The sequence below is a fragment of the Scleropages formosus genome, chromosome 5 (assembly GCF_900964775.1).
Source record: "Scleropages formosus chromosome 5, fSclFor1.1, whole genome shotgun sequence".
Classification (NCBI taxonomy): domain Eukaryota; kingdom Metazoa; phylum Chordata; class Actinopteri; order Osteoglossiformes; family Osteoglossidae; genus Scleropages; species Scleropages formosus.
Window position 1 is genome coordinate 26,787,814 of NC_041810.1, and position 26,879 is coordinate 26,814,692.

The 26,879-nt window shown below is 47.0% G+C and overlaps 2 protein-coding genes across 4 annotated transcripts; both read left to right on the plus strand.

Moving 5' to 3' along the window:
- The first annotated feature begins 3,063 nt into the window (after positions 1 to 3,063).
- fibinb (fin bud initiation factor b) lies at positions 3,064 to 6,592 on the plus strand. Its single transcript, XM_018765453.2, has one exon. It carries the CDS (start codon positions 3,403 to 3,405, stop codon positions 4,027 to 4,029), a length of 627 nt encoding a protein of 208 aa, XP_018620969.1. The 5' UTR covers positions 3,064 to 3,402; the 3' UTR covers positions 4,030 to 6,592.
- Positions 6,593 to 8,231: 1,639 nt separating this feature from the next.
- On the plus strand, positions 8,232 to 24,720 carry bbox1 (butyrobetaine (gamma), 2-oxoglutarate dioxygenase (gamma-butyrobetaine hydroxylase) 1). 3 transcript variants are annotated; one of them, XM_018765441.2, is made up of 8 exons: positions 8,232 to 8,303; positions 10,013 to 10,448; positions 10,696 to 10,810; positions 18,797 to 18,995; positions 22,025 to 22,130; positions 22,290 to 22,486; positions 23,013 to 23,179; positions 24,096 to 24,720. In XM_018765441.2, the coding sequence occupies exons 2-8, from the start codon at positions 10,074 to 10,076 to the stop codon at positions 24,254 to 24,256; spliced, it is 1,320 nt and encodes a 439-aa protein (XP_018620957.2). In that variant the 5' UTR covers positions 8,232 to 8,303; positions 10,013 to 10,073; the 3' UTR covers positions 24,257 to 24,720. The 3 variants fall into 3 exon arrangements, with proteins under 3 accessions (XP_018620957.2, XP_018620958.2, XP_018620959.2); XM_018765442.2 differs by lacking the exon at positions 8,232 to 8,303 and adding an exon at positions 8,309 to 8,354; XM_018765443.2 differs by lacking the exon at positions 8,232 to 8,303 and adding an exon at positions 8,389 to 8,479.
- Positions 24,721 to 26,879: the final 2,159 nt, after the last annotated feature.

Sequence of the window (26,879 nt, forward strand, 5' to 3'; positions counted from 1 at the left end):
AACACGAGGGAAGTTATGGCAGCGGGATACGTGCACCATTAGGTACGCTCTTTTTCTGGCACCCTGTTATACAACAGTGACGGGCCCTTAAAACCGAATTTCCTCTTGTCCCGCTGGGCTGGGTTCGCTCAGATGAAAACTGACATTTCTGTTTGATCCCGCGGTGTCGCAGGTTTCTCGTGGCGACAGCCGTTACGCGTTGCTTTTAAAAATGCCGTCGAAGGCGAAGCATGAAAACTTTGGCGTGTTTCCGCAATGAGCGCAACACCTTAATGCTCCTGGGAAACTGAGAGTTTTAATATGCATCATTTGGACCCAGATATGAAACCCCAGTTGATTCACTTCCAGCCTCTGAAACTGCACCAGTCCAGTCATTGCCTCTAATTACTAATCTGTTTCCAGCCCAGAAAAATATGTAGTTAAGGACCCACATCTGTCTCCTTAATCCTGAGCAAAGGCGACTCAAGTGCAGAAGTGCTGAGATGCAGAGACAAGGTGGGCTACTTTGCTTTGAGTTTAAAAAAAAAAAAATTAATAAATAAAAGACCCGTATAGGAACCGGTTTGCAACAAAGAAATAAAAATGAAAACATGAATTTATGTCGCTACATCAGCGACACAAAGTCTTTACACGAATACAAATCATCGCTTGACAACGTTCAACACTTGTTGGAATTAAATATGCAGCAACAGATTCTGGCAGAGTGATCTCCTCTCATACATCACTTTCAAGTTTATGGAAATTTTCAGGCCATTAACTCATAAATTATGTTTCAGTCCATCACGTGCAGGGGGATCCAGCGTAACTTCTGTTTTGTATTTTAGCCGCGTTTCCTTAGTGAAGATGTCGCTGCTTAGATACCGTCTCTCCCTGCCAGGAAATTGTTTAAAACCGAATTGTTCAAGAGCTCTTTACATTTTATGTCGTGCCAGATTGGTATGACAAGGACCATTTCCATCATAACAGTTATACCCAGAGCTGCAAAAGAAACAAAGAAAACCAGCTCATGTTCTGGTTACAGTTCTGGCTTGTGTTTTTTTTTTTTTTCCAAATGGAAAAGTGGTGAGACACAAAAAAAAAAAAAAAGGGAAATGAACGAGGAGCTCGGAGAAGTGGCTGAGCCTGGCAGAGAACTCACGCGAGACGGGAAGAGAGGGGAGCAGGGTTATTTAGATAAGTCCTGCACTTTTTTGAATTTCCACAAGACCTATGGAGGACATCTCACAAGGCTCTCGGGTCCTGATCTGAAATGAACGAATCTGCCACCGCTGTGGGCGTGACAGTGAGATGATATCATGCCAGCATCAGCGTCTCTTCACAGTCCCGCTCTTCTCCGATTATTCCTGCTGTAAACTAGAAATAGCAAAAAACAAACAAAAAAAAAAAAACCATCAGCGGGTTCATTCTCTCAGCGCCATGACATCATTGCTGAGATTATTTCAACTCTTATTCCCTTTATACCAAGGCTGCCGCACACTCCATGGTTTAATGGCTATAAAAGGGCTTTTAATTAGGCCTCTAAAGTGCAGAGTTTATAGGTGGTGCTGTGGCTGACTCTTGCGAGCGTGATGTCACTCCTGGAGCAAGTGCACCCCTGGATCGTGGTGGAACGCCATATGAGATATGGGTCTCAACCCGCCACTTTCTGGACTGCTTACATTTAGAGGAAAATATTCATATACACAATTTAACAAGTCACTTTTCTTCCAACTTATCTTTGGAGTAATAATATGTGTTATGTAAATATATGTGTTACTTCAGGGCAAAATGCAGAGGATCCAAAGGACGTCATGTTGTGCGTCGCTGCGTTTTTCCTCGACATGGCAGGAGGAGGCCTGTTATTCATTCTTTATTGCTCCACAACTCTTGTAAAAGAGCTATTTCACAGAAGGTCAGGCCCAGTTTTTGAGGCGCAGTGGAGGACAGGTGTGTGAGGGATGATGGGGGGCTCAGTTTCTGAAAGACAAAGTGGTTTTGCTCTGGTAACTGGCGAGTAAAGGACAGGAGCATTTGGAAGTTGCAAGGAAAAATGTCATTTTGCCCGTGTTACTCTACAACAGGCGAGGTTCTAAACCAACAGAAATCAGATAATAGACCAGTGAAGAAAATGTTATTAAAATGCTATTTAAAATAAATAAACATGAAATTGTTTACATGTGACAAACAGCAATTTGATTGTTCACTACACAGGGAGCGGAGACAGTCGGAACCGAACGGGAAATGTAGCCGGAACTAAGTGCCACAATTACTGCAGCCGCTCATATCTCCTTCCATAGAAAATATTGATCTATTATGATTACATTACAGTATATAATATCACTCCCCAGGTTAAATTAGTGCACATAACACAGAACACAGTAAAAGTACAAAGAGCTTCTCTATTTGTGGTCCTGTAATGCAGGTCTTGTCCTGAAGGGGGCGCAGCCGGTAACTCGCGATTTAACAGTCGGTTCTTCACCGCCAGTCATTGGTTCCAAAATCAGAGAACAAATCTGTTCTCTAAAGGTGTTTAACTAATATTAACTTTTTAGCTCTCATGTGACTACAGGGTTTCCAGACAGCTTAAAGATGGCAGGAAATTAAAAAAAAATTACAGAATAATGGATAGATGAAGATGTTATAGGGGATGCGGTGGCGCAGTGGGTTGGACCGCAGTCCTGCTCTTTGGTGGGTCTGGGGTTCGAGTCCCGCTTGGGGTGCCTTGCGACGGACTGGCGTCCCGTCCTGGGTGTGTCCCCTTCCCCCTCCGGCCTTACGCCCTGTGTTGCCGGGTAGGCTCCGGTTTCCCGTGACCCCGTGAGGGACAAGCGGTTCTGAAAATGTGTGTGAAGATGTTATAGTGGGTGTCGGAGTAAAACAACAACAATAATAATAAACATAATAATAAGAAGAAGAAAATTATAACAACAAATGGGACCGTGATTTTGGTTCGCATTTGTCCGAATTGTGATAACAGAGACTGGTGCTAAACTCAGACACAGAAAGACCCCTCCCGACACACACACACACAACCACACAAACGGCGCTTCCCCTTTCAGTGACGCTGCGCAGCTGTAATTCGAGTCGGAGAGGCTCCATCACCATCATCATCGTCCGGAGGTCCAGATGTGGAGAAGTGCCGCTTAAAGAGCGCAGAAACGGGCCGCTCGCGCAGTGCGTGCGTGGAACAGGCGGGATCGGACCTGGTTGGACTAGGGATCGCGCCGGGAACCTCGCGGCGGGGCTCGTTCCTCGCGTTCTGGCGTGGAGCGACAGGAGCGTGTCCGCCCGGGACATGTTCGGGCCGAACGGCCGTGTCCTGCTGCGCTAAGCTCGGTCGGTCGCTCGCTCGCTCGGTCGGTCGGTCGCTCGGGTCGCTCGGTCGGTGCGGCGGGTCCCGTTAGAGCGCTGCCCCCGGACACCATGACGCGCTTCTGGACGCTCCTGGCCGCCGCGCTCCTCTGCTCGCCCCTGTGCGCCTCCTCCTACTTCGCGGGACCTCTGCACCCCGAGATGTCCAACGGCACCTTCCACCACTACTTCGTCCCGGACGGCGATTACGAGGAGAACGACGACCCCGAGAAGTGCCAGATGCTCTTCAAGATGACGGACAACAGAAAGTGCGTGCTGGACGAGGACCAGGACTCGGTGATCCGCGACGACTTCACCATCATCAAGAGACACATCGAGGACGCGGCGCGGGTGCTGGAGGGCGTCGGCAAGAGCATCTCCTTCGACCTGGACGGGGAGGAGAGCTACGGGCGGTACCTGCGCCGCGAGACCGCGCAGATCGGCGAGGCGTTCACGAGCTCGGAGCGGGCGCTGCTGGAGCTCGAGGTGAAGTTCAAGCAGAGCCAGGAGAACGAGCTGCGCGAGGAGCACCGCGTCGGCGACGACTTCCTCAACATGATCGTCCACACGAGGGACGTGCTGAAGGAGACGCTCGACATCTCGCTGGGGCTGCGTGACAAGCACGAGCTGCTGTCGCTCATCATCCGCAGTCACGGCACGCGGCTGAGCCGCCTCAAGAACGAGTACATGAAGGTGTAAAGGCTAGGGGTGTGTAACCGGAGGCGGCGTGTCGGCGTTCGAACGTGTACGATCCTCAACTCCAAGGCAGCATGAGTACATGGAGGGGTAGCGGAGAGTGTAACAATCAAAGCGTTCAGATTCAAACGTACAACTGTAAACATGTACATCAGTGCATCAATATTATACTGAATATGCAGCAAAGTGCAACAACAGTGAGTGACCAGATACACAATAGAGCTGTAAACATGAATACAACAAAAGGTAACAAGTGCAATCAGTGTGTCCAGATCCGAACTTTAATCACGAGTACATCAGTGTAACAAACTTGTGTGTCCATTTTCAAACACAGAACTGTGAACACGAGAACAAAGGCGTACAAAGTGCAACAATGTGTCCAGATTCGAGCTTTAATCACGAGTACACCAAAGTGTAACAAAGTGTGTGTCCATCAAACGCAGAACTGTGAACACGAGTACATCAAAGGGGTACAAAGTGCAACAATGTGTCCAGATTCAAACGTATACTATAGGACTAACTTCAATCAGAAGTACATCAAAGTGTTTCACAATGTGTTTCCATATTAATTAAAACGTAGCACTGTGTATTAAAACATCAAAGGGTGGAAAGTGTTACAATGTTTCCAGATTCGAACGTAGTGAGAACTGTAAACGCGAGTACATCGAAATGCAACAATGTGGCGTAACGTGTCCAGATTCCAACCTGTACGGTACCTAAGTGAGTGCATCAAAGTGGTAAACGTGGGTGTTTACCGTGTATAAACACTATAAGGATGGTCCCCGCTACGTTTACTCGCATTTTACGTTGCTACAGGGTATAAACAGGGTGTAAAGAGCCCCCTGCAAACAGATGAAAAACTGAATAGGTCCGAGTGCTTTTCAGTCGCGTGATTATGACCAGCGGGTCCCCATCAAGGAAGTTTTCCATTATTTCTTAAAAAAAAAAAAGAAAGAAAAAAAGTACCCCGCTTTATTACGTTGCCTCGCGAGCAGTAGCGGGTTGTACCGCGGGGTTCATCTGCACGCGCACGTCCGACGCGCGAGCCACGGACGGTAAAACAGAGGTACTGCGCTCACAACTCAGGCGAACATCTGAAGTAAAACGTGTAACTTATTAAGAAAGTGACGCAACAACTGATGATTGTGTAGCACCGAGTTTGTCTCTGAGACGGTTTCTGCTTCACTGAATCATTTCTCCATATTTTGTAGCAACACGTTTCTTATTATTGTCGCAGATTTAAACATGACGGTCCTCGAGTTACTGAAAAAAAAACGGCATGCCATGGTGTTCAAATCGGTGTCAAACTTAAGTCACCTGTGTGTGATTGTATTTCTGGCAAACTCATCTGAAATATTGTTATAAGTACAGATCTTTGGCAATAATCACTGTGTCGACATGATGGAACGGCAAAGGAGAAGTTGGGACAGTCTTTGGGTGAGATGTTCATGCGATGTGTGATATTATTTGTATTTTCAATGTTCCCTGTCATTATTTCTGCAGCTCAGTCACTTTTAAGTCACAGATTCAAATTTGTCCTGGTTTTATTACATCTACAGAAGATCTGATCTAACATAGATCTAAATATCAGTGTTGCAGTTTTAAAAGGAATATATTATAATATATGTCCACACATGGCATAGGGCATAGGCCAGGTACCAAGTTTTCAAAACTCTTATAGTTTCTGTTTTTGGGAATATATAATGTTTGCTTATTATTGGAATAATTTAATACTGTGAGTGTTCATATGTATTTAATGAAAGCAATGGTGATATTGTATAATGTACAATAAGTACAGTATATTCTTGTTTTTCTTTCACTTGCTTCTGGAACTTAAGTCAGTGGGCATGAAGCCCCTCATTCAGTAAATTAATAAATAAACTGCAGGCAGGAAAAATAATTAAATTCTAATTTTTACAGTGTGTTAGTTACATTCCTTCATGGCTGCGTTTGGTTTTGTACGTAACTTTAAAGAAAGCTGGATTATTTCTACATGGAGAGGCAAATTAGATTTCATGCAACATCCAGGACAGAGTTTTAATTATTAAATATATTTAAAAATGGAACGCTATTGCTGGTATCAGGTTGCAGGGCTATGTTTATAATACTTTATATATCTTAATCTGCAGTAATAAGCACCACTGTAGTGTTTGTATAAAGTGTAGAAATATATTTGAAGGGTAACAATGAGCAGTTAGGAAAATAATATGGAGAAATACTCTTTATCAAGAATAATAATTGAAAAAAATTATTTTAGGGGTGGTGGAAATTTATGATGTCAAATGGCGATCCAGCAAAGGTGTTTTTTTTAGAAAAGCTTGAAATGATAAAATATATATCTGTTTTTACTGAATTTTAACATAGGCATTCCTGGGTATGCCTTTACATCATATCCTGGAAAGTATTTTGAAAAATATGCTTTATATATTTAAAACTCTCGTGTTTTGAATTCCATACCCTTACTTAACATACTTTCCCATATTGTTCTGATGAAATATCAGCTTGTGTACGTGGATAAAACCTAACTTTTGCTAAGCAAAATAAACTTATTTTACACACTGATGAGTGGGGGACAAATGCCTACGTTGTCTATGTATGGCATCTTTATGTGTGAAATTTATTCTGTGTGAAATTCTTCTAAAGAAGCGCTGCCCTGTTCCTTCACATTTACATGCTTACGTTGGCCACAGTTACTCAAAAAGGACTATAAAAGTATTATATCTTAGAGTATCTAGAGCAGTGTGAGTATCTGAACCGTAAGGGCATCACAATGGAGAACCTGACCAGGGAATTCAAAAGACTTGAAGCTAATCTCAAAACGCAGATATCCTTTTCAAAACATCATCGGATGAAAAGAAACATTTTTCAAATTCAGGTGTCACTGTAGTACGCAGGGACTGGGGCTCAGTGGTGAAACAACTTGTCAGGTTTTCAGGGGTTCAAAAAATAGTAGTAGTAGTAGTATTCTGAGGAGTTATAGATATTCTGGGAGCGCATTAGATTTATGTGAAACAATCCCCCACCCCACACATCTCTATATATTTTAACTGATCCAGTCCTTTTTGTCAATATTAATAGTAGTAGAAAGCTCTATAGCAGATTGATCTTCTGACAAAGTATAACTTTAATTAAGAAACTATATCTACATCTAGATGCATAATAAAGCATATATATACAGTATACATGTATATACTTGCAAAAACTATTAATGTGATGGAAAAATAGCAAAAGCAACATCACTACTGTCTAAATGCCAGCTGTTTCACTAGCTGTGTTACTTCAGCACTGATGAGGAACAGAAGAATCCTTTGAAACACGTTTTATACACACACACACACACACATTTTCAGAACCGCTTGTCCCATACGGGGTCGCGGTGGAACCGGAGCCTACCCGGCAACACAGGGCGTAAGGCCGGAGGGGGAGGGGACACACCCAGGACGGGACACGTTTTATAATACATTAAAATACTGGAGAATTGGTTCAAAAATACAGGCAGGCAGCAGTAGAATTACAGAAAAGAATCTGTATGAACTGTCAGTAAAACTACAGACTGTTTATAAATGATAAACTGTATTCTGCCAGATGCCTTTGTCCAAGGTGATCACCAGTGTCAGGATATGTCAATATCTCCAGAAGCTGACCTAAAATACCACGGTAAGAATTGTGTTCCTAGCTATTTCCCCTCATCATCTCTGTCCACTGACTTCCTGTGGATCTCTCCACTCTGTCTATGGCCTACAAGACAGTCAATGGATTTTAACTCCAATACCCTCCGGACCTCAGCACTCCATGCAGCCCAGCTCTTGCACTGTGGTCCTCCACCTCTGGCTGCTCCCTCTGTCCCTCAGAGCTGCTGAATAAATTGTGGTCAATATGACCTCAGAGGAAACAGTCACATTTATGGCCTCATGTTGAAGCAGTACACCTGCTGCACTGACTACTGCACACAGATCAGCTATGGTCATACTGATCACTTCCATAAAATCTATATTGCATACGATCATGTTTTTGCTGCATTTTCCCCATACTTTATTAGGCATCTGAGCGCAAATAGGCGTGACTTACACATTCCTCTTTGACACTCGCTTTAGTCTTGTGACCTGATGATAAGTGTCTTTCATGAGCGGGGCCTGTTTGGTTTAGTCACGTGACACGGAGGAGCTCAGAAAAGCGGCCGGGCACGTGACCTTTCCCCTACTTCCCCGTGAGCGCCGCCCTGCCGGCCGCCGGTGGCAAAGGCTTATTTACACGGAAAGGACAAGTTCAGGCGGAAGGTACAGTATTCTTCCTGATACGTGAGAGTATTCTTCCTGATCCGTGACTCTGTAAGTTAATATTAGTAATACAAGCGTGGCTCTGTGTACTGTACCTCTGGGAGTGAAGAGCTGAATGATGGGCTGCGCGTCTCTAATTCTCTTAGCCTGGTGGCTGTGCGTCTTAATATAATACAGTACGTTAGCGATCGCGCTTCTATGATTCAGCTGTTCCGGGTATATTTACGTACACTGTAACTAGTATTTGTTGATACACTGCATCAGCGTGGGCTGATCATTACAATGTAGCAGTATTTGATACACACATCATGGGCTGATTGTTACACTGTAACAATATTCATTGATAACACTGCATCCGCGTGGGCTGATCGTTACACTATAACTGTATTCACTGACTGAGTGATCTAGAATTGTTACATTGTAACCGGCGTAACTGGACTGATTTATACAGAGTTTGTCCACGAGGGCCGATTGTTATATTCATCATTATAACTACATATTTTCACATGTCATGATCACCCACGTGTCCTTCTGTTTATATGAGCTGCGTCACGAGCTGTTTGATCTTCACACAAATATAGCCCGAGAGAGAAGTTTGAAAGTTTGACAAGGAAAATAAGGGTTCGCTACAGAGAAGTGTGTTTACATTTCAGGACAACTTTACATTTACATGTATTCATTTTGCAGATGCCGTTCTCCAGATTTGGTCCGTGCATAGAAATTACAATTTGTGCATTTTGCAAGTGTGTTGCAACTCTGCAGGTGTGTTGTGACTGTCCTGGCACACTGATCTTAGACGTGTCAACCTGCTGCAGGGTTTGGAGGACTGACATAGCAGTGAAGTAAATGAACAAATTACTTATAATTATATACAGTAAATTGTATTTACTGTTAATATCACGAAAAAGTGCACAAAAGTCTGTCCATTTTTATGTACTCTATGATTTTCAGCGACCTAGTATAATAATTTGTGTGTATTTGGCACTTTAACAAATGCATCTTGGATTCTGATATCAGCCAGGTCTGGATTCCTCTGCGGTCAGAACCTCAGACTTTGACCACTTGATTGAGTAACTGGATAATAAACTTAACCAAGACGAGCTGGTGTCCTTTTGTGACATTAATATGAGTTAGAGTTACATGCCGAGTTAATCAGTAGTTCAGCGACCCTGCTGCTCTTACTATTCCAAATTGCTGGTATCAGCATTCACTCATTCACTCCAGGCTATATTATCAGGTTTAATAAGTAATTAAATCAAACATAATAAATTAATGTATCAGTACTGAAAACTGCTAAAGTTGCTCTACTATGATGCCCATTTAGTCTTTCAATTAATGTAGTTACAGTTACTTATTACTTTTCTCCAAAGCAACTTATAGTGTTGAGGTTATAATTATTCATAAATTTATACAGCTGGGTAATTTTACTGGAGCAGTTTAGGGTAAGTACCTTGCTCAAGGGTACTACAGCTGGAGGTGAGGCTTAAACCTTCAGTTCCAAAGGCAGCAGCGCTAACCGCTACACTGCCAGCTGCCCCACACTTAGTGTTAAACACTCTGGGTGAATTATGTAAGAATGAAGCAACATGTTTTGTTTCAAGGAGGCCGTGTTGGATGAGTAGGGCAAAAATTAACAGTGTTGGATTTCACTTTGCCGATCATTAAATTTGTGTTTAACTTACATAAAAACCTCTCTGCTTGCCCCTCAGTTGTCGATTGCCGCCTCACCCTTGAGTTCTGAGCATCAGCCTTGGCGAGGTTCTCAGCAATATGTGGACAAGGATTGGCAGGTGTTTCTCGCCGGTCAGGTTAAATGCTGGAAGCTACTGGTCCCTCCAGCAGTTGGGGAAGACTCCAAGGCACCATCGCTGGAACCAGACACTGGCATCTCCTTTCTCTGAGGCCCCACGCCCCAGGAAAAATGATAGCCTTGGCATCAGACACGCCTGTGCCCTGGAGCCAGACCGGCAACTGAAGGTCCAGTGGGAGGATGGCAGCAACAGCCTGTACCCGCTAGTCTGGCTGCGGGACAACTGCCAGTGTCCTCAGTGCATGCTCCAGTCTGCCAAGGCCCGTAGCCTGCACCTTTCCCAGCTGGACATCCACACCGGAGTGGACCGAGTCCTGGTGAAAGAGCCCAACAAGGTAGGTAGCTCTTGACAGCGGGTTGTGCCTGTTCTTGTTGGATTATGTCTTGGCCAAAGATCCTTCACCCTTTAGAGCCTCACTCGTCTGAGTTATGGATTTGGGTTATCTCTCTAAGGAGGACATCATGTTGGGGTCACGTGGCAACCATCTGTCTTTAAAACTGCAAAAACTAGTCAGAGTGTTGATCACGGTGGTCTAGGAGTGTTTATATTTTATGTGAACCGATTTTTCGATTACCACCCAGCTGTCTGTAGTGTGGCCCGACCAACATGCCAGCGAGTACGACGCCGACTGGCTCAAGAAAAGGTGTTTCAGTCCCGTGGCTCGCCAAGCGATGCGCGAGGAGCTGTTTCTCAACGGTAAGAGCTCTGTCTCAATGCCAAGGTCTCGGTCTCAGCAGAAAGGGCTCTCGTTTGTCACTATGTAACTTTACTGGCAGGTTGTCATAACCATGAAAGTCTAAATGACGATACGGTTTTGGTTAAATGTTTAAACATACGAGAACACAAGTGAACAGCTAGATAAAGTAATACAACTAGTTTAGTTTTCAGCGTAGTAGCATGAATTGTTTTGTGGCATTTAAAAAAGTTAATCTTAAATACAGTGCTGCATATAAAGTCCTCAGTTATTATATACCGTCTTTGACAAACGGCACTGTAATAAACGCTGGCCAGAACCCGAGCTCCACAAGTTGAGAAGCGCTGCATTCATGATCTCAGAGTCATATGGCAACATGTCTGTGGCAGGATGAAGTGTGATGAAATGCTGAGCCCCGTCAAGCGTAGCGGTCAAGGAAAATTGAAGGAAATTTTTCCACAGACATCCAGAATATATGGAAGTGTCTAGAAGAGTCTTTTTTTGAGATACAGAGAGGAATTTTGCACTTACGAAGTCTTTGTCACTTTGTGCGGACCAGAGACCTGAGTGTGGACCCGGGTCGTGAGATCATTTGTTGCAAGGGTTCTTTGGTCAAGGCAGTACGCATAATCAGGGACGGTCATGGTGAATCCGAGGCGCAGACATTGTACATGGGGGAGAATCCAAGGATGTGGTCAATGAGGATGTTGTGAGGGTTAGTGCCATAGTACACAGGAAAAGGGGCAAGGAGGGCCATAGACAGGGGAGCTAAGATAGCACTGTTGCAGAGCCATGCTCACAGGACAGCCAGTTCTCTCAAAGAGATGCCACAGGTGGGAAGGAGCTGGGCAAGGTTTTTATAACTGACTGCTCCCATTGCCTTTAGGTGCTTAATTGGAGTGAGGTGCTGCTGTCTGTACTGCGGGCATGGTCGTGGCAGACTTTCTGCATAGTGGAGGTGTTTCTCAGAGGGACAGGGAGGTTTTGATGGACTCAGGAGAGACAGGTGGACCTTCATGTTCCACCACCAGTGGGCCATTAGGGCTGAGTCCAGCAGGATCTCCAGCTCTTTTTACACCACTAAGGGTTTGACTGTTGAATGATTGGGTTTGTGGGAGACCAGTCTTGGCAAAAATATTCAGGTGTAGCGCACTTGTGTTTGGCTTAGCTGAATTGGTCCTCATTTTCGCGATACACCAGCTCCTCAACTTATGAACGCAACAGCGACCAGAAGTCTGTTTGTAACTTGTTTTGTTTGTAACTCACATCGTTTGTAACTCTAAAGCCATTTTCACCACTAAGTTACAATCACACACACACATTTTCAGAACCGCTCGTCCCTTACGGGGTCACGGGGAACCGGAGCCTACCCGGCAACACAGGGCGTAAGGCCGGAGGGGGAGGGGACACACCCAGGACGGGACGCCAGTCCGTCACAAGGCACCCCAAGCGGGACTCGAACCCCAGACCCACCGGAGAGTAGGACTGCGGTCCAACCCACTGCGCCACCGCACCCCCTCTCCTAAGTTACAATCAATAAAAGCTTAATACACATTCTCTCCCATTATTTATTGATATAATAAATTAAAAATACTTTGTCTTTTTATGGGGGTGCGGTGGCGCAGTGGGTTGGACCAGGTCCTGCTCTCTGGTGGGTCTGGGGTTCGAGTCCCACTTGGGGTGCCTTGCGGCGGACTGGCGTTCCGTCCTGGGTGTGTCCCCTCCCCCTTCGGCCTTACGCCATGTGTTGCCGGGTTGGCTCCGGTTCCCCGCGACCCCATCTGGGACAAACGGTTCAGACGGTGTGTGTGTGTGTGTGTGTGTGTGTGTGTACTTTGCCTTTTTTTACTTACATTTATTAAGAAATTGATTTACATTAAAATTAAAACAAATGTAAAGATTAAACAAAAAAATCAAAAGAAATTCTAAATTTTATTCAACCTACTGAAAAGGAAAAAGCGACGGAAACCGTCACGCGGAACACCGGGAGCCGCGACGGCTGAACCCAAGTGCAGCGTTGTTCGTCTGAACTTGAGGGAAGAGGCAAGTTCTCAAAACCAGGGACAGGCGAAGGGTCGGTCGATCGGCAAACAGGACAGGAACGAGGATCCATGGACGTGGTCGGAAAACGAAGCGAGGAGTCGAAAACCGGAGACTGTGAACAGAGAATAGAGTAAGTGTGTGCGCAAGGTAACGCGAGAAAGGGCGGTTGTCCCAAACGAGATTCCGCAACGGTACGGGAGCTGAAGAGGGTCTTTATAGGGTGAGCGATTACTCGTGAGCTAGTGCGGAGTTAGGTGTTGTTGCTTGTGTTGTGGGCGTGGACGTGACAGAAACCTGTGCGCTGTGGCAATAAGATGTTGCCTAGGAGCAATACATTCTTCCAGTTTGGTGTGAAATTATTCAGTTGTGAAGTTAATACTTTGCACTGCACAATCCTGGGTTGTTTACAAAAGTAGTCCAGTCTACTGAGGATTCTGTGAAATACCACCCAAGCATTGTTTGGAGACAGGCTGTTACTTGCAAAACGTGGCAGTCGGAGTGTGTGTTTATTTTTTAAATGTTGCGTTGAGAGTTATGAAACTGTGGATCCAGACAAGTCTGCAGAAGCTATTAATGCGAAGAAACATAATTCACAGCTAGTGCCTGGCCCACGGAGAGTGCGGTGGGGAGGTTTTCCTTCACTGAGAAACGCAGCAGGCCTTTAGGGTCTTTCAGGGTCTGGCCTAGGGCCTGCAGGAGAGGAGAGAGTTTCCACGCAGGTCCCAGGGGCCACCTCTCTGGGCTTCGCTTGTGGAGCTCCTGGAGGTCAGTAGAGGTCAACCAGCCTTGGCCGCTCAGGTATAGGTGATCATACATCATGGATGATACTATAGTAGGCCCAGCTGGTAGCGCTGTGGTTAGAGCTGCTGTTCTTAAACCCAAAGGTTGCAGATTTGAATCCTTTCTCCAGCTGTAGTACCCTTGAGCAAGGTACTTACCCTTAATTGCTCCAGTAAAATTACTCAGCTGTATAAATGGGTAAACTATTGTAAGTCGCTTTGGCAAAAAGCATCAGTTAAATGAATCAATGTGGACTGTCTCTGGAGGTCATCATCTCAACCTCAGGTTAAACTACTAAAGCTACATGATAAAGACCTTCTCATTTTCTTATGTGTCACCTTCTCCGTGTTTCTTTAGGATGAATTTGTTGCTTTTTTGTGGCCCTTTTTTGCGTCTTTTGCTTCCAAGCTTCTGTGCTCTATACCCAAAGGAGAACTGGAAGTCGCCTCGGTAGAGAATAGTTACCGCTCAGCCGCATGGTGGCTCTCTGCTTCTTCACACGCAACGGCCGTCGATCCAAAGCCAGGGGGACCGAAACCGTTGTCTTCCAACGAATAAGGAAATGTTCTCCCCATTGTTAGTATCGGCCGTTGGCTCGTCACATCTTGGCCTGTCTGCAGGCAACTTCTCCTCCAGCTCAGGAATGATGGTTCGACTGGCCCTGGAGCGGGTTGTTCTATTTATGATCTATCACTAAGGAATGAAGCGGGGAGCTCGGCCTGCGGTGGCTGCTGCAGATGTCAGCTATTTGTTAAATCGCTTAAAGCAGCAGAAGAAACCGGAGCCAGCTCAGAGACACGTGAGGACAGGGGGGCCGCTCGGAAACTCTCGTCGGGCTTCTCTTCCATATGGCCGATGCATTTGCGGCTGCACGCACGTTAGAGGGGCCGCTCACGTCGAGCCGAGCCCTTCCTCGGGACCGTGGACCCGAGCCCGTTGTGCTACTGCTGTCGTCGCCGTTGTCGGGCTCCTACTTTAAATGGACTTTAAGTCAAGGGGAGGTCCCGGGTTATGACAAGCCGCACCCTGCATTTGAACTAGAGCCCGTTTCCCTCGGGGGGAGCAGAGGCCAGGGGTCAGCGGGTCTCCAGTGGGAACTCCCACACACCTTGAGACCCGGACACATCACGGGTCTGGAATGAGATGAGTAGCGTGGCCTCGGTGCGCCGCTGATTGCGAACAGCATCGTCCCGCCCGTCTCCAGCGGCGTCTCGAGTCATTCGCCGCACCTCCTTTCCATCTGGCGCCGCTTCCAACGCGCAAGTGCGTAATCCTATTTCTGCAATTTCACGCCGTTTCAAAGAGGAGAAGTTCCTCCAGCGCCTGGGTAACATTTGTTTCAGTAGCGCGACATATTCCGGGGTTAGCGGCTTTCATTTGTGAAAACCATGTTGCCGGGAAAAGAGAAAGCTGGCGACGGACTTGCCTAACGTGTTGAAGGTGAAAAGACGGAGCTGTGCGTTCATGAACTAAGTATGGCGACGCAGGTCTCCTGCTCCTTGGCCTCAACCCCCAGCGGGGGCAGCGGTCGGGTTGTGGACGTCTGACGTTTCGCAGACACCGGCATAGCCGGGGGTCCAGGAGGATCGCGGCTTGCCGCCGCTCTTCTACGTCTGCAGGACGTCCTCATAATCGATTATGTCTTGCTACCAAAATGTACAACATCTAACCTGGATTGTTACACACACGCAAGCTCTGTGGACTTTTTTTCCTTTTTTTTGTCCAGTTTTATCATCTCCTTCCCCAAAAAGGGGTTCCTTTTACATGGAAGCTGTGTTTTCGAGCCCCGCGCTCGTAGATGCTGCTCTCGGCTCGAGGTGCTCCGAGGTCGGGCCGTGAACACGCAAACGGTGCGGCTTTCTCTGTGTTTCTTGGAAGCGCAGCTGCTGTCCATCGCAGGACACCCCACCCCCAGTCTCCTCCAGCTCCTCCAGCTCGGGGGTCCCGCTGTCTGGCCCCTGCTGTGGGCTTGGCTCCGCTCTTCATTTCAGAGCAGATACAAACTGCAGATGTGGACAGGAGGGAAGAACCTGGTGTCCGTGGAGCCAAAATGAGCACTAGTACAGAGAGGTGATTATAGTGAATCTATGATAAGGTGTCATTTGCACTTTAGCAACCGTCTCGGTGGTGTAGGATATGACTGTAGTCATTCACGTACGCTGAGCTCACTGCTCTCTCTCTCTCTCGCTCGCCCGCTCAGGCCGTGTGGACGAATTGTGCTGACGTGGCTCTCGGTGCCTCTGGCTCGGTTTCCAGCTGTCTGCGGACAGAGAGCAGAAAACACCACCTGGATCGTAGATCTCGCACAGCACGTTCTTTCCCTTACGTATACGGTACATATGCTCGTTTACAAAAAGGTGCTTCATCATCTTTATAAATAGACTATCGCCTTTGTTCGACACTTTCTTCCAATGCAACTTACGGTGTTAATCTACTGACGTATACTCACCCATTTGTACAGCTGGGTATTTTTTAGTGGAGCAAGTTAGGAGTAAGTACTTTGCTTGAGGGCACTATAGCTAGAGATGAGACTCAAACCTGTGACCTTTGGCTCCAAAGAAATAGCGCTAACCACTATGCTACTACCTGACCCTGGAAGGACTGTAAAAATTATACAGCCGAGAATATTGAAAGCTTTGTCTTTGGGGCTTCACCCTAAATTTACACCATTCTGCAGAATGACGCAGGCGACAAATATATGACACGTACGGCGCATCAATAACCAGCTGTGGAACTGCATTTACGACACCTCGCGTTACCTGCTCCTTGCTGCTTCGTGGTAAATTTCTTCCAGCTGTGCTGTTTATTTCAGCAGCAAATCTGGGCGTTCAGTCAGCGTCCTCAGGTTTCTGCGCCATGTAACTTATTTTTAGTTATAGTATTTTCCTTCTGCTCGTATTCTCATGGTATAGAGTGAAAGGACGGGGTTGGCGACTTTGCTGGAAATCCAGGGCATGCAGCTTCTGCCCAGGACCATGTTTGTTCTGCGGTTGTTTTCGGCGCTGGGCATCTGGGGGACGCCACACAGTGGGAGTCTGTTCCAGCAAGCGAGTGGCTTGAACGGGCTCCTAGGGGCACTCGAACACACAGGGCTTTGTGGAAGGCCGTCCGGCGCAGAGCAGCCGCTACCTGCTGGACTCACCGACACGGAGTCACAGCTTTCCTCTCCAAAGAAATCTAGAACATTCTCATTTTTCATCTCTGTTTCCAACGGAGTCGGACCCTTGCAGCGAGCAGATTTCGAATGACGCCTGCCGAACTCAGCGGGTTTCGAGGAAGGACGTGCAGATTGGCATGCTGGAAAAAGCAGAGCCGCCATCACGGAGGGGTCGTGTTCTACTGAGCTTCGCTTTTCCCCTCCGAGACATAATTGTTACCACGTTCTGTGAGACACACAAGAGTTCGGTTTGTGGATATGGGTCCATCCTACACATGCGTCACAGGAAACCTGGGGTGGGGATAGATAGATATATAGATACTAGAACAACAGGAATAAATGAATAAGGCATAAATTGATGGATGCAACAAAGTAAAACGGGGTGAACTAGTAGAGGCAGCGCAATACCAGCTGAACACCACTTAAGCGCTCAGTGGTCAGTAAAACCCAATAGTGAAGGGGTGAGCCTAACGGTCACTGGCAGGGATGACCGCAGGATGAGAATGACCTTAAATGACCTTTTATGAAAAGACAGATTTTTCATTGCTGTTCGGTTCCCCTCTATGCCGGGAATGCGAAAAACGTGTTTTTTTTGTGCTTTTCCCTGAGCATTTTGGGTGAATATCGGTGGCTGTCAGTGCTGCCTTCACCCAGGAGTTCTTTTCCCCTGAATCGCTAATCGACCTGAAGAGCAAGGAAGACGTTTATGAAAAACAGCAAATTTCACAATTTGTTTTCTTCAAGGGAGACTATTTTCCCTCCAGCTCGCGGATGACTTTATAGCTGGAAGCTGGAGTCGGAATTAGTCATGTTTGTCCAATGCAGGCGGCCGACCGTTTCTCCAGTTACTAAAACTGTCTGTCATTTACGGTTCGGCTGAGGAACAGAAGCCAGTCAGTCGCTCCTCGTGTGAGCGAGGAGCAGCAGCTGTGTTTGGACGAGACACCGAACGGGCGACGCGCTTTAAATTTGGGATCTTGGAAACGCACCCAAAAAGTAATCCGTACGACGTTTGTAATGAAACAGTGGTTAGAAAGTGTTTTTTTTTTCTTTTTTTTTTTTTTTTTAAAAAAGGAAATTAAGTACAGTTTTGCAAAGGATTGCATCCAGACCCTTCCGCCCTAGAAAAGCTTCTCAAGTCAGCAGCGCCATATGAGTTTTTCAGGGAAAAGAATTGGGTTTCGTCTGCCAAGAGGTCCCGTGTATCTGCAGCCCTCGTCCCAAAGTCTGATCATGTTTTACAAGACGCTAAAAGGATCTGAACCCCAAAACCTACAGGACCTGGTCACTCCCTACAGCCCAACAAGACCTGTACCTCTGGCTGTTTAGTGTTTCCACCGACGAGGGTCTGAAATTCAAAGTGTCTAGGTTCTCAGTTTTGGTTCCAGTGTGATGCAATGAGATCCCTCTGCCTCTCAGAGCTGCTGAATCTCTCCCACATTCAAGAAGGGTCTCAAACTCATCTCTTTGAGAGTTAGTTCTCTCCCGATCGCTCGACAATCCATAAATGAGTCCAACACCATCTGCTATGACTATCTATATATTTGCAATCTGAATCTGACTTCCGCAGGTAGTTCAATGAGCTCCCTCTGCCCCTCAGAGCTGCTGAATCCCCTCCCATCAACACCATCTGCTATGACTATCTATGTGTTTGCTTTGTGAATGTCACTTCTGCAGGAGCAACAGGAGGGATGCGAACCAGCTACATGGTTGTGCCTGTTTTTTGATGTCAGACAGACGAGCCGTGCGTCGATAATCACGTGTCTGCCTAAAGCCTCTTTTTCTATTGCTGATTCACTTTTTTTAACTCCAAGTTAAGGGTCACATTGCAGAAAATTGTCTGGCATATAAATACGTGCCACTGATGGTGTAGATTAACCAGCCGTACACTGGAGGTTTGATATTAAGTGTCACCAGCAGTGTGCATCTTGTTCAGGTCAGTACTGTCTGTGGTCCTGTCTGTACTGCGAATGGCACTGATCCCAGTCTCTGCCCCCCCCCCCCCCAGAGAGAGTCTACTGGGGATCGGAGCTGCGCATCCCCTCAGCCATCTTCCAGGAGGTCCTGGAGGACGACAAGGCAGCGCTGGACTGCTTTACGGCACTGCGGCGCGTGGGCATCGTCTACCTGAAGGGGGCGCCACGGGAACAAGGCGAGGTGGCGAAACTGAGCAAAAGGATTGGCTTTTTGAGGCTGACGTTCTACGGGTGAGCGTGCGGTCTAGCCGGAGCGGCCTGGGGCACACAGACTTTCGCTGCGTTTCTTCACACACGCAGTGATTTGCTAGCCTAACCGTTAGCAACGTGGCGTTTACTAGCAGCAGGCGCCTGAGTTTGTAGGCGAGGACCACGAGTGTCGGTTCTTCGGCTGCTGTTGCTCGGTGTTTGTGGGAGATGATCTTGTCCAACAGCTGTTGCCCGGTTCGCGACACTCTCACGGCGGCACTGAATGTACCAGTTAGTCTTTTGAAGGAAGTAGATGCAAAAAGTTCTGAAAAGTAGAAACAAGGCTCTAAAAAAGACACTTGGATCATGAAGACTCCAGCGGGGGGATCATGTTTACCCTGGGTTGCTGTCAGACTTCCTGTGCAGGGGCCTGGAGGGGTTGTTAACCAGGCCCAGATGTGGGGTGAACATACGTAATGTGCCATCGGCTGGCACCGCTGTACTATAATCCAAATGGGCGGGTACAAGCGCTTGGGGGCGTGTCCCTTTCTACGGAGGCGGCGTGGCTGAGCCCCGGCTGCTGACCAGTTGATGCGACCAAACCATTAGGCTCCAACGGAGTTGTGGACGTGTCCCTGGTCGCTACATGCGGGTGTGTCTCCTCTGGCAACACGAGGGTGGTGCCTGTGTCGCCATGGAGACATGGGTGTGTCCAGCTACTCCCAGAGTGCCACATGTCCCGCCGACGAATGCCACATGTCTACCTTGGTGGACGATGAAAATCAAGACGAAACAGCCACAGTAAACTTTCGCGCTGAATTTTACCGATAGCGGTAACGAAGGGACGCGGCAGCTGGTGCGGGAGCACGGTAAAAATGAAATGTCGGATTGCAGAGCAGTGCCGAGATCCTCGGGTCCGGCCTCTGAAGGAACCTGGCCGTGTGCGCTGTTCTGAACCGGTGGAGCGCATCTCTGCCTGTCCTGCTCTTTGCGTCTGAAGGCTTCAAACTGTAATTATTCCTGAGCCGTTTCTATTCGCGGCTGTGGGCCGGGAACCGCAGCGGCAAGCAGCGAGACGCTCCCACGGGGCGTTTAGACAGAGGAAATGAGAGGGAGCCGAGGAGGGAGCCGAGGAGGGAGCCGGGGAGGGAGCCGGGGAAGCCTCTGGCTGGCACACCGCATTCCTTCCGTGTGAGAGCACACATTTCCAGGCTGCGGGATCACCGCCGATCACGGACGCACCGGACCGATGCCTGCAGGGGGCGCTGGAGCCCGGCCGCTAGGTCAGCGTGGGCCGTAGCGGCTGACCGCTCCGGGCGGAGTCGTCGCTCATGTAGAGATGTCCTGCAGCAGCTGTGCTAGGATCTTGGTGGATGAGCTGAGAACTGAGTTTCACACCAAAAATCACCACAGTATTTCTGTTCAAGCAGAATCGGTTTCCGGTGCTTTCACTCGCAGACTGTGGGGTTTGTAGCGGTTAGAGCTGCTGCTTTGGGACCCAAAAGTTGCAGGTTTGAATCCCACCTCTGGCTGTAGTACCCTTGAGCAAGGTAGTTACCCTGAATTACTCCAGTAAAATTACCCACCTGTATAAATGGGTAAATAGCTGTAGGTGCTTTAGTACTGTGCGTCGTTTTGGAGAAAAGCATCAGTTAAATTAATAAATGCGAGTGTTTTTGCTTTCAGCCACTTTCTGTACTGACCTGGGAAGATCAGAACATGTAAAGCACTTTTTTGTGCCCCGTGTGCAATAAAACTCACCAGTAACGTCTGCCAAGACATGCCCAAGTTCCTCCCGTCGAGGCGGGGCGGAGGTTTCGAAGCCGACGCACCCAGGGCCCTAGGCAGCACGGCGCAGGGATGATGAAGAAGAGGTCCGGTCCCTCCATCGTGTCCCAGCACTCTCTCAGCTCCGGGGTCTAGAGCTCCGAATGATGCAACACTGCCCCCCACAGTCTGTATCCTTCCCTCCGGATTGAGAGGGGCTTGTTTTCACATGTACAGGTGGACCCCGATTTACGATGGTTCAACTTGCGATTTTTTTCGACTTTACGATTGTGAGCCGGCGATAGACATTCGGTAGAAACCGTACTTCGGATTTAGAATTTTTCCCGGGCAAACGATATGCGGCGATACTCTCACGATGCTGGGCAGCGGTCCGCATCTTCCTGTCTGTCACGCAGAGGGGTGTATTCGGTGTATTAAATGCATTTTCGACTTACGATATTTTTGACTTATGATGGGTTTCGGGGAACGTAACCCCAACGTAAATCGGGGACCACCTGTATTCATTTCTCCAAAGTGATGTACAGCATTAAACCACCTCGTTATTTACCCCATTTGTACAACTGGGTACGTTTTACTAGACAAAGTGTACGCAGGACCACTCTCACTTTTTTCTTTTCTTCAATACGTGGCTCCTCTTTACTTTGTGATGAGCACGTGTTGTTTTCTGTTTCAGTTTCATTGCAACAATCCTGGGTAAGTACCTTACTCAACAGGAGGTGGGATTCAGGCGTCCGGGTCCGAACTTCCGAAGCAGCCGCACTGACCGCCGCGCCACCTGCTGTCCCCATCTTGTTACTAAACACATAAGTGCATCATTGCAGCGCTGTGACTCACGAAAATGTTTGTGAAATGAAAGGTGAACGAGAGCTTTGTTCCGATCGGTTGTCAACGCTTTCAGTTATTGAAATGTTCTTAATCTCAGTTCTTCCAGGGTTTCCAGCCTTCTTTGCTTTTTTGATCTCAAGCGCAAGTGCAAATTAAGAATGTCAATTTCACCTCGAATTACAAATTTCGTAAAAGTTACATTTTAGTTGCGGTGTGTAAAATCTCGGAACTTGGTCACAGGGACTGTAAGTGACTTGAGGTTGAATCTTAAATGCCCACAGACGATTGGCTACAGGTGGCTCCTCCCATTTGCGCTTAGCCCCTCCCTCATGGAAAGTTTTGATTTGCTGTGTGGAAAAGAGGGCGGAGCCTGTAGGGGAGAGGATGGCAGTAGGTGCCCTGTGCCCACATGTTCTGGACTTTCTCTTCAACCTGTTTGATGTCGCTGCGTTGTCCAGGCACACGTTTCAGGTCCAAGACAAACTGGATGCCAACAACGTGGCCTACACGGCCGGAGACCTCAGCCTCCACACGGACTACCCAGCCCTGCAGCATCCGCCGGGGGTAACTGACCGCCGTTTGCGCACCGACCTCATGGCCACGTGTTCAGATGTTAACAATGAACCATCGCCATAAACTTAGAGCATCACTACACGGCAGGTTACCAGGAAACGGTGGGATTGTAACGTGAGTGTTTGTTGCTATGGCAACCCTCCCTCCCAGGTCCAGGTTCTACACTGCCTCCATCAGGCCAAGGAGGGTGGCGAGAGCGAGGTGGTGGATGGCTTCCATGTGGCCCAGCAGCTGTGGCAGGAGAACCCCGAGGCCTTCCGCACCCTGTCCTCTCTCACGGTGGACTTCACTGACACCGGGGTCGACTACTGCGATTTCAGCATTCAGTCCAAGCACCGCATCATCGAGTGAGATGATCAGATTTCGTTCTTATTGTTCTCATATCCGGCATTTAACTAAGGCCCTTGGAGAATTAATGTTTTTTTTTTTTTGCTTCCACTTTGAATTCTGCTTTTTCCTTCTTCCGCCCAACTTTTCCGCTCACACGCTGAGTCGAAAAAATGCAGAGCTCACTCGGCGCAACTGGCACACCTCATTTAAAATGTTAGCTTTTAATAATAATTTTTTTTATCACTTTTTTTTATTTATAGTGTGCCTTTAAGCGCAAGTTCAGGATTAAAAATATTTTACCGTGTCGAATTAAAAATAATTACCTTATTTTTAAAATATGTTTCCATTGTAATATTTATCAATATATATCAGTCAGATCGTGTCACTCATCCAAGAGCTGTATGGATAAAACATCTGAAAAATATTTCTTTTGTGGGTAGAACCTTGAAGAATATTGCTCGTAGCTCTGAATGCGACGGACAGAATGCGTCTCTCTCTAATCCAACACGTGAGACAGACGAACGTGTCCCCTTCGGTCCGCAGGGTGGACGGCAACGGCCTCGTGCTCCGAATCAACTACAACAACGCCACTCGCGACTCGGTGCTGGACCTCCCTCTGCAGCACGTCCAGCCCTTCTACGCATCCCTCAGAGCATACGTGGACCTCATGCGTCGGCCCGAAAACGTGCTCACCTACAGGATGGAACCAGGTCTGCTTCTCGCAGTGTGTGTGTGCTTCATAAATGCTTCATGGCGTCCAGTGTCGTCTGGGGAGAAGGTACCTTTAAGAGTACGTTAAAGGAGAGCAGGAAGAAAGAAAATCCAAAAAAGACCTTAATAGCGAATAGACATTTACCTCGAATTACTTACTTATGTGTTATAATCAGGGATTTTGTGCCCCTGATTATCTGCATTTGAAACGTCTTCCTGGAAGGACACATGACAACGAGGCACAGGTGTGTCCTTCGCGAGCGACTTGAACATCCTTTTAGCATCCGTGCTTTCGCTCGAGTCTTCAAGTCACGTTGGACTCAGTGAGAGAGACAACCTTTCAAATCTCATTTTACCGAACAAATAAACTTTCCTTGGCTTTCATTCACATTCAAATTGACTCACTTCACAGATGTTCTTTGCCAAACCGAAGCACAACTCGGTGGACGAAAGTGCATTAACAGCAGATGACGAGCTTTAGATGCAGATATGTGACTGTCAAAGGACAGCCAGACTGTCCATTACCACGATAGTAGGAGCTTTGCATTATGGAGTAGCTGCAAATAGAATTGATAAAAAATACAGAGGTGATTGTGACAGACAGTGAGATGAAAATTTATGGAGCTGTCGGCAGAGAAAAGTGTCTGAAAGAGATGGGTTTTGAGACCTTTCCTGAAAGGATTCAGCAGCTGTGAGGGACAGTGGGAGCTCATCCTATTATATCAGGGACAAAACTAAGAACCTGCGGATTTTCGATTCCTTGACCTTCTCGTCTGTTGGACGGCTATTCAGCCAAAGGTGGAAGAGCATAGTGATCCTGTCGGGCTGCAGGGAGCGGTCACATCTTGTAGGTTCCACAGCATAGGTCCCTTAACCGTCTTGTGGGTCATAACCTGTGTTGCCCTCCACTTCTAGGTGACATGGTGATCTTTGATAACTGGCGCCTGCTTCATGGGAGGAGGAGGTATTCTATGGACCCAGAGCACCCGAGGCACCTGGAAGGGGCGTACCTGGAGTGGGACGTGGTTATGTCCCGCCTCCGTCTCCTGCAGAAAGCCGTCCACGAAGACAGATAAACCCCCGAACCCTGTTTTCCTCCACACCAGACGTTTGCAAGAACCTCCTTTCTCCTTCCAGTTTATTTGTGGCCATTCGGCCCGTGTCTACATCATCTTTTATTTGACTAGACAGGTATATGAGCGCACACACACACACACACACACACACAAATTCCAGCGTGCCTGCATCTGTTCAGTCCACAAGCTGCTCAGCTTGTGGGAGTATGGCCCTCCCCCCGCACTCCTGTAGACCCTCATCAGACTGTCGCTGTGCGTGATGGGGAGGCATCCCATGTGTGTCACCTGCCCATTTCACAGTCCAAACAGGTTTATTTCCTTGGCATTGAAGACTTGCAAGATGATTCATTGCGATTTCTGTGCTGATATGAATCTTTTCTCTTTTTTTTTTATCTGATCGAACTTGACAGTTGAATATGAATACAATAAAATAACAGCGCCTTTGCTGCACCGAGCCGAAAAAATTAAGTGCCCGTTGTTTTCGGGTGGAAAAAGATGCTGAAATGGTTGAACTCGCCAACGATGAGCCTAAACATAAAAAATATAGAACGTGATCTGTTGCCCTTCTTAGTCGAAGGTCAGTACGTGCTGCTGTAATTTGTCAGATACGTGATCATAATGCCATTTTCATAGCCAGAAGACCGCACAGTAAAATGGTTGAATGTACTACGTTTCCATGTCTGTGTTGATCAGAGCTGTAAGAGAACACAACCAAAAAACATGGAGAAAACGCAAATACGCACCGATCTCTAATACAGCACAAGGTAAAAAGCTGCGGTATTTTGCAGGAGGGAGGTCATGCAGCACAATGTATACAGAATATATTTGAATTATGAAGCAGGTCAAACGTGTTCTGACGCGGACCACGGCAATAAAATAAATTTGCTTGCCAAATGCATGAGTAATATACGGTAAAAAGAGCAGTAAGAATAATACGTTTTGTCATTTTTCTGTGTACCTGCTGGGCTAAAGCAGAAAATCATCTCGGAGTCTCATATTTGTCACATTAGCATGAATATTAGAAGGTCCTTCAAATTAATTAACAAGAAATGGTATAATATTGTATCACATATGAGCTCATAACCTGGGTGGTGCGAGAGGACATGGGTTCGATCCCCGCTCGGTCTGTGTGGAGTTTGCATATTCTTCCCGTGTCTGTGTGGGTTTCCTCTGGGTGCTCTGGTTTCCTCCCACAGTCCAAAGACATGCTGTTCAGGTTCACCCATAGTCTGTGAGTGACAGAGAGAGTGTGTGTGTTCCACTGATGTATGGATGAGTGACCCCACTGTAAGTAGTGTATCTAGCAGTGTAAGTCACTGCGGTGAATAAGGTGTGTGGGCTGATAGTAACACTACATAAGGTTCATCAGAAATTGCTTTGGAGAAAAGCATCTGCTAAATAAAGGAATGTAAATATAAAATGTAAACCTACAATACACAACAGGACTACTGCCATCACAGTTATCATGGTAAAATAGTGTAGAAACAGTAAAAATACCAAGCTGTATATTCCAGTGTTTTTACACACAGTCATTCTGGGGAGGAGCACCAAGGAGACCCCAAGAATGTGCATCGCAACCCACCAGCACTTTTGGAATAATAAACTATTTTATCTTTCACTGAGCAGCTTTTTTTTTCGCAGCAGGCTTTTCTGTACCACGGTACCCAGATCGCTGAAACGCGGACTGCATTCCAAACGAAGCACAGAGTAGGTTCGGGACCTTCGGAGCGGCAGTCGCTGAAGAACAATGACTTTGGAATGACGGCCATCTGCTGCGGAGGTCAGAGAAGGACCCACAACACGATGCCGTCGCAGTGGGAGAGGGGCGTGAAACGAGTCTTTGTACTCAGTGATCAATAAGGGATACACGCACACACACACACGCACAGAGCGTTCACATGGCGACCAAGTGAGGCTGTTTTCTGAGTCACCTGAATCTCGAGGCCACAGAGGGAGCATCAGTGCGCAGTGATGACTGCCTGTCTGCAGATGTGCATTAACGCATTCCATCAGCTCTGAAAAACTCACATTAATTTTGTCTTCAGGGACACAAACCTGAAAGGAAAAACAATTCAGCTTCGCTTTTCGCTGCGTTTCAATGTACGAATTATATAAAGTGGATGACATCTTATGAATGAATGTTAGTGCGGGAAATCAAAATTAAAGGTGATTAAAGCTGATATTCTGATTAAATTATGTGGCCGTAAAGTGACTTTCACGAAGAGTCATTATTTTCGTAAAGGTTTTACATCCTAAAAACTGTATGGCTTTATGTCCAACTGAGACGTGGTTCTGTATAACCTGCTTAATCAGCATAACGAGGTTATTAAAATTGAGTCGTCTCCTCTTGTGTAGGAGACAAGTCATAATGCAAAAACGCACCAACCCGTGCCCCTACATAGCCACCAACCCCTACCTTAGTCCCTTTCTGCCATTATTATTTTATGTATTTTTTTCTAAAGATATGGAATACATCATGTGAGCAAGCTGTGAAATATTGGACCCTATTCTCCCCCCGAAAAAGTGTTGGAACTACAACTCTGATAAGTGCTCTTAACTATATTTTGCCTTTTGTTAGTGCCCCCTTATGCTAAGGAATAAAATCCTAAACCAAATTCACACA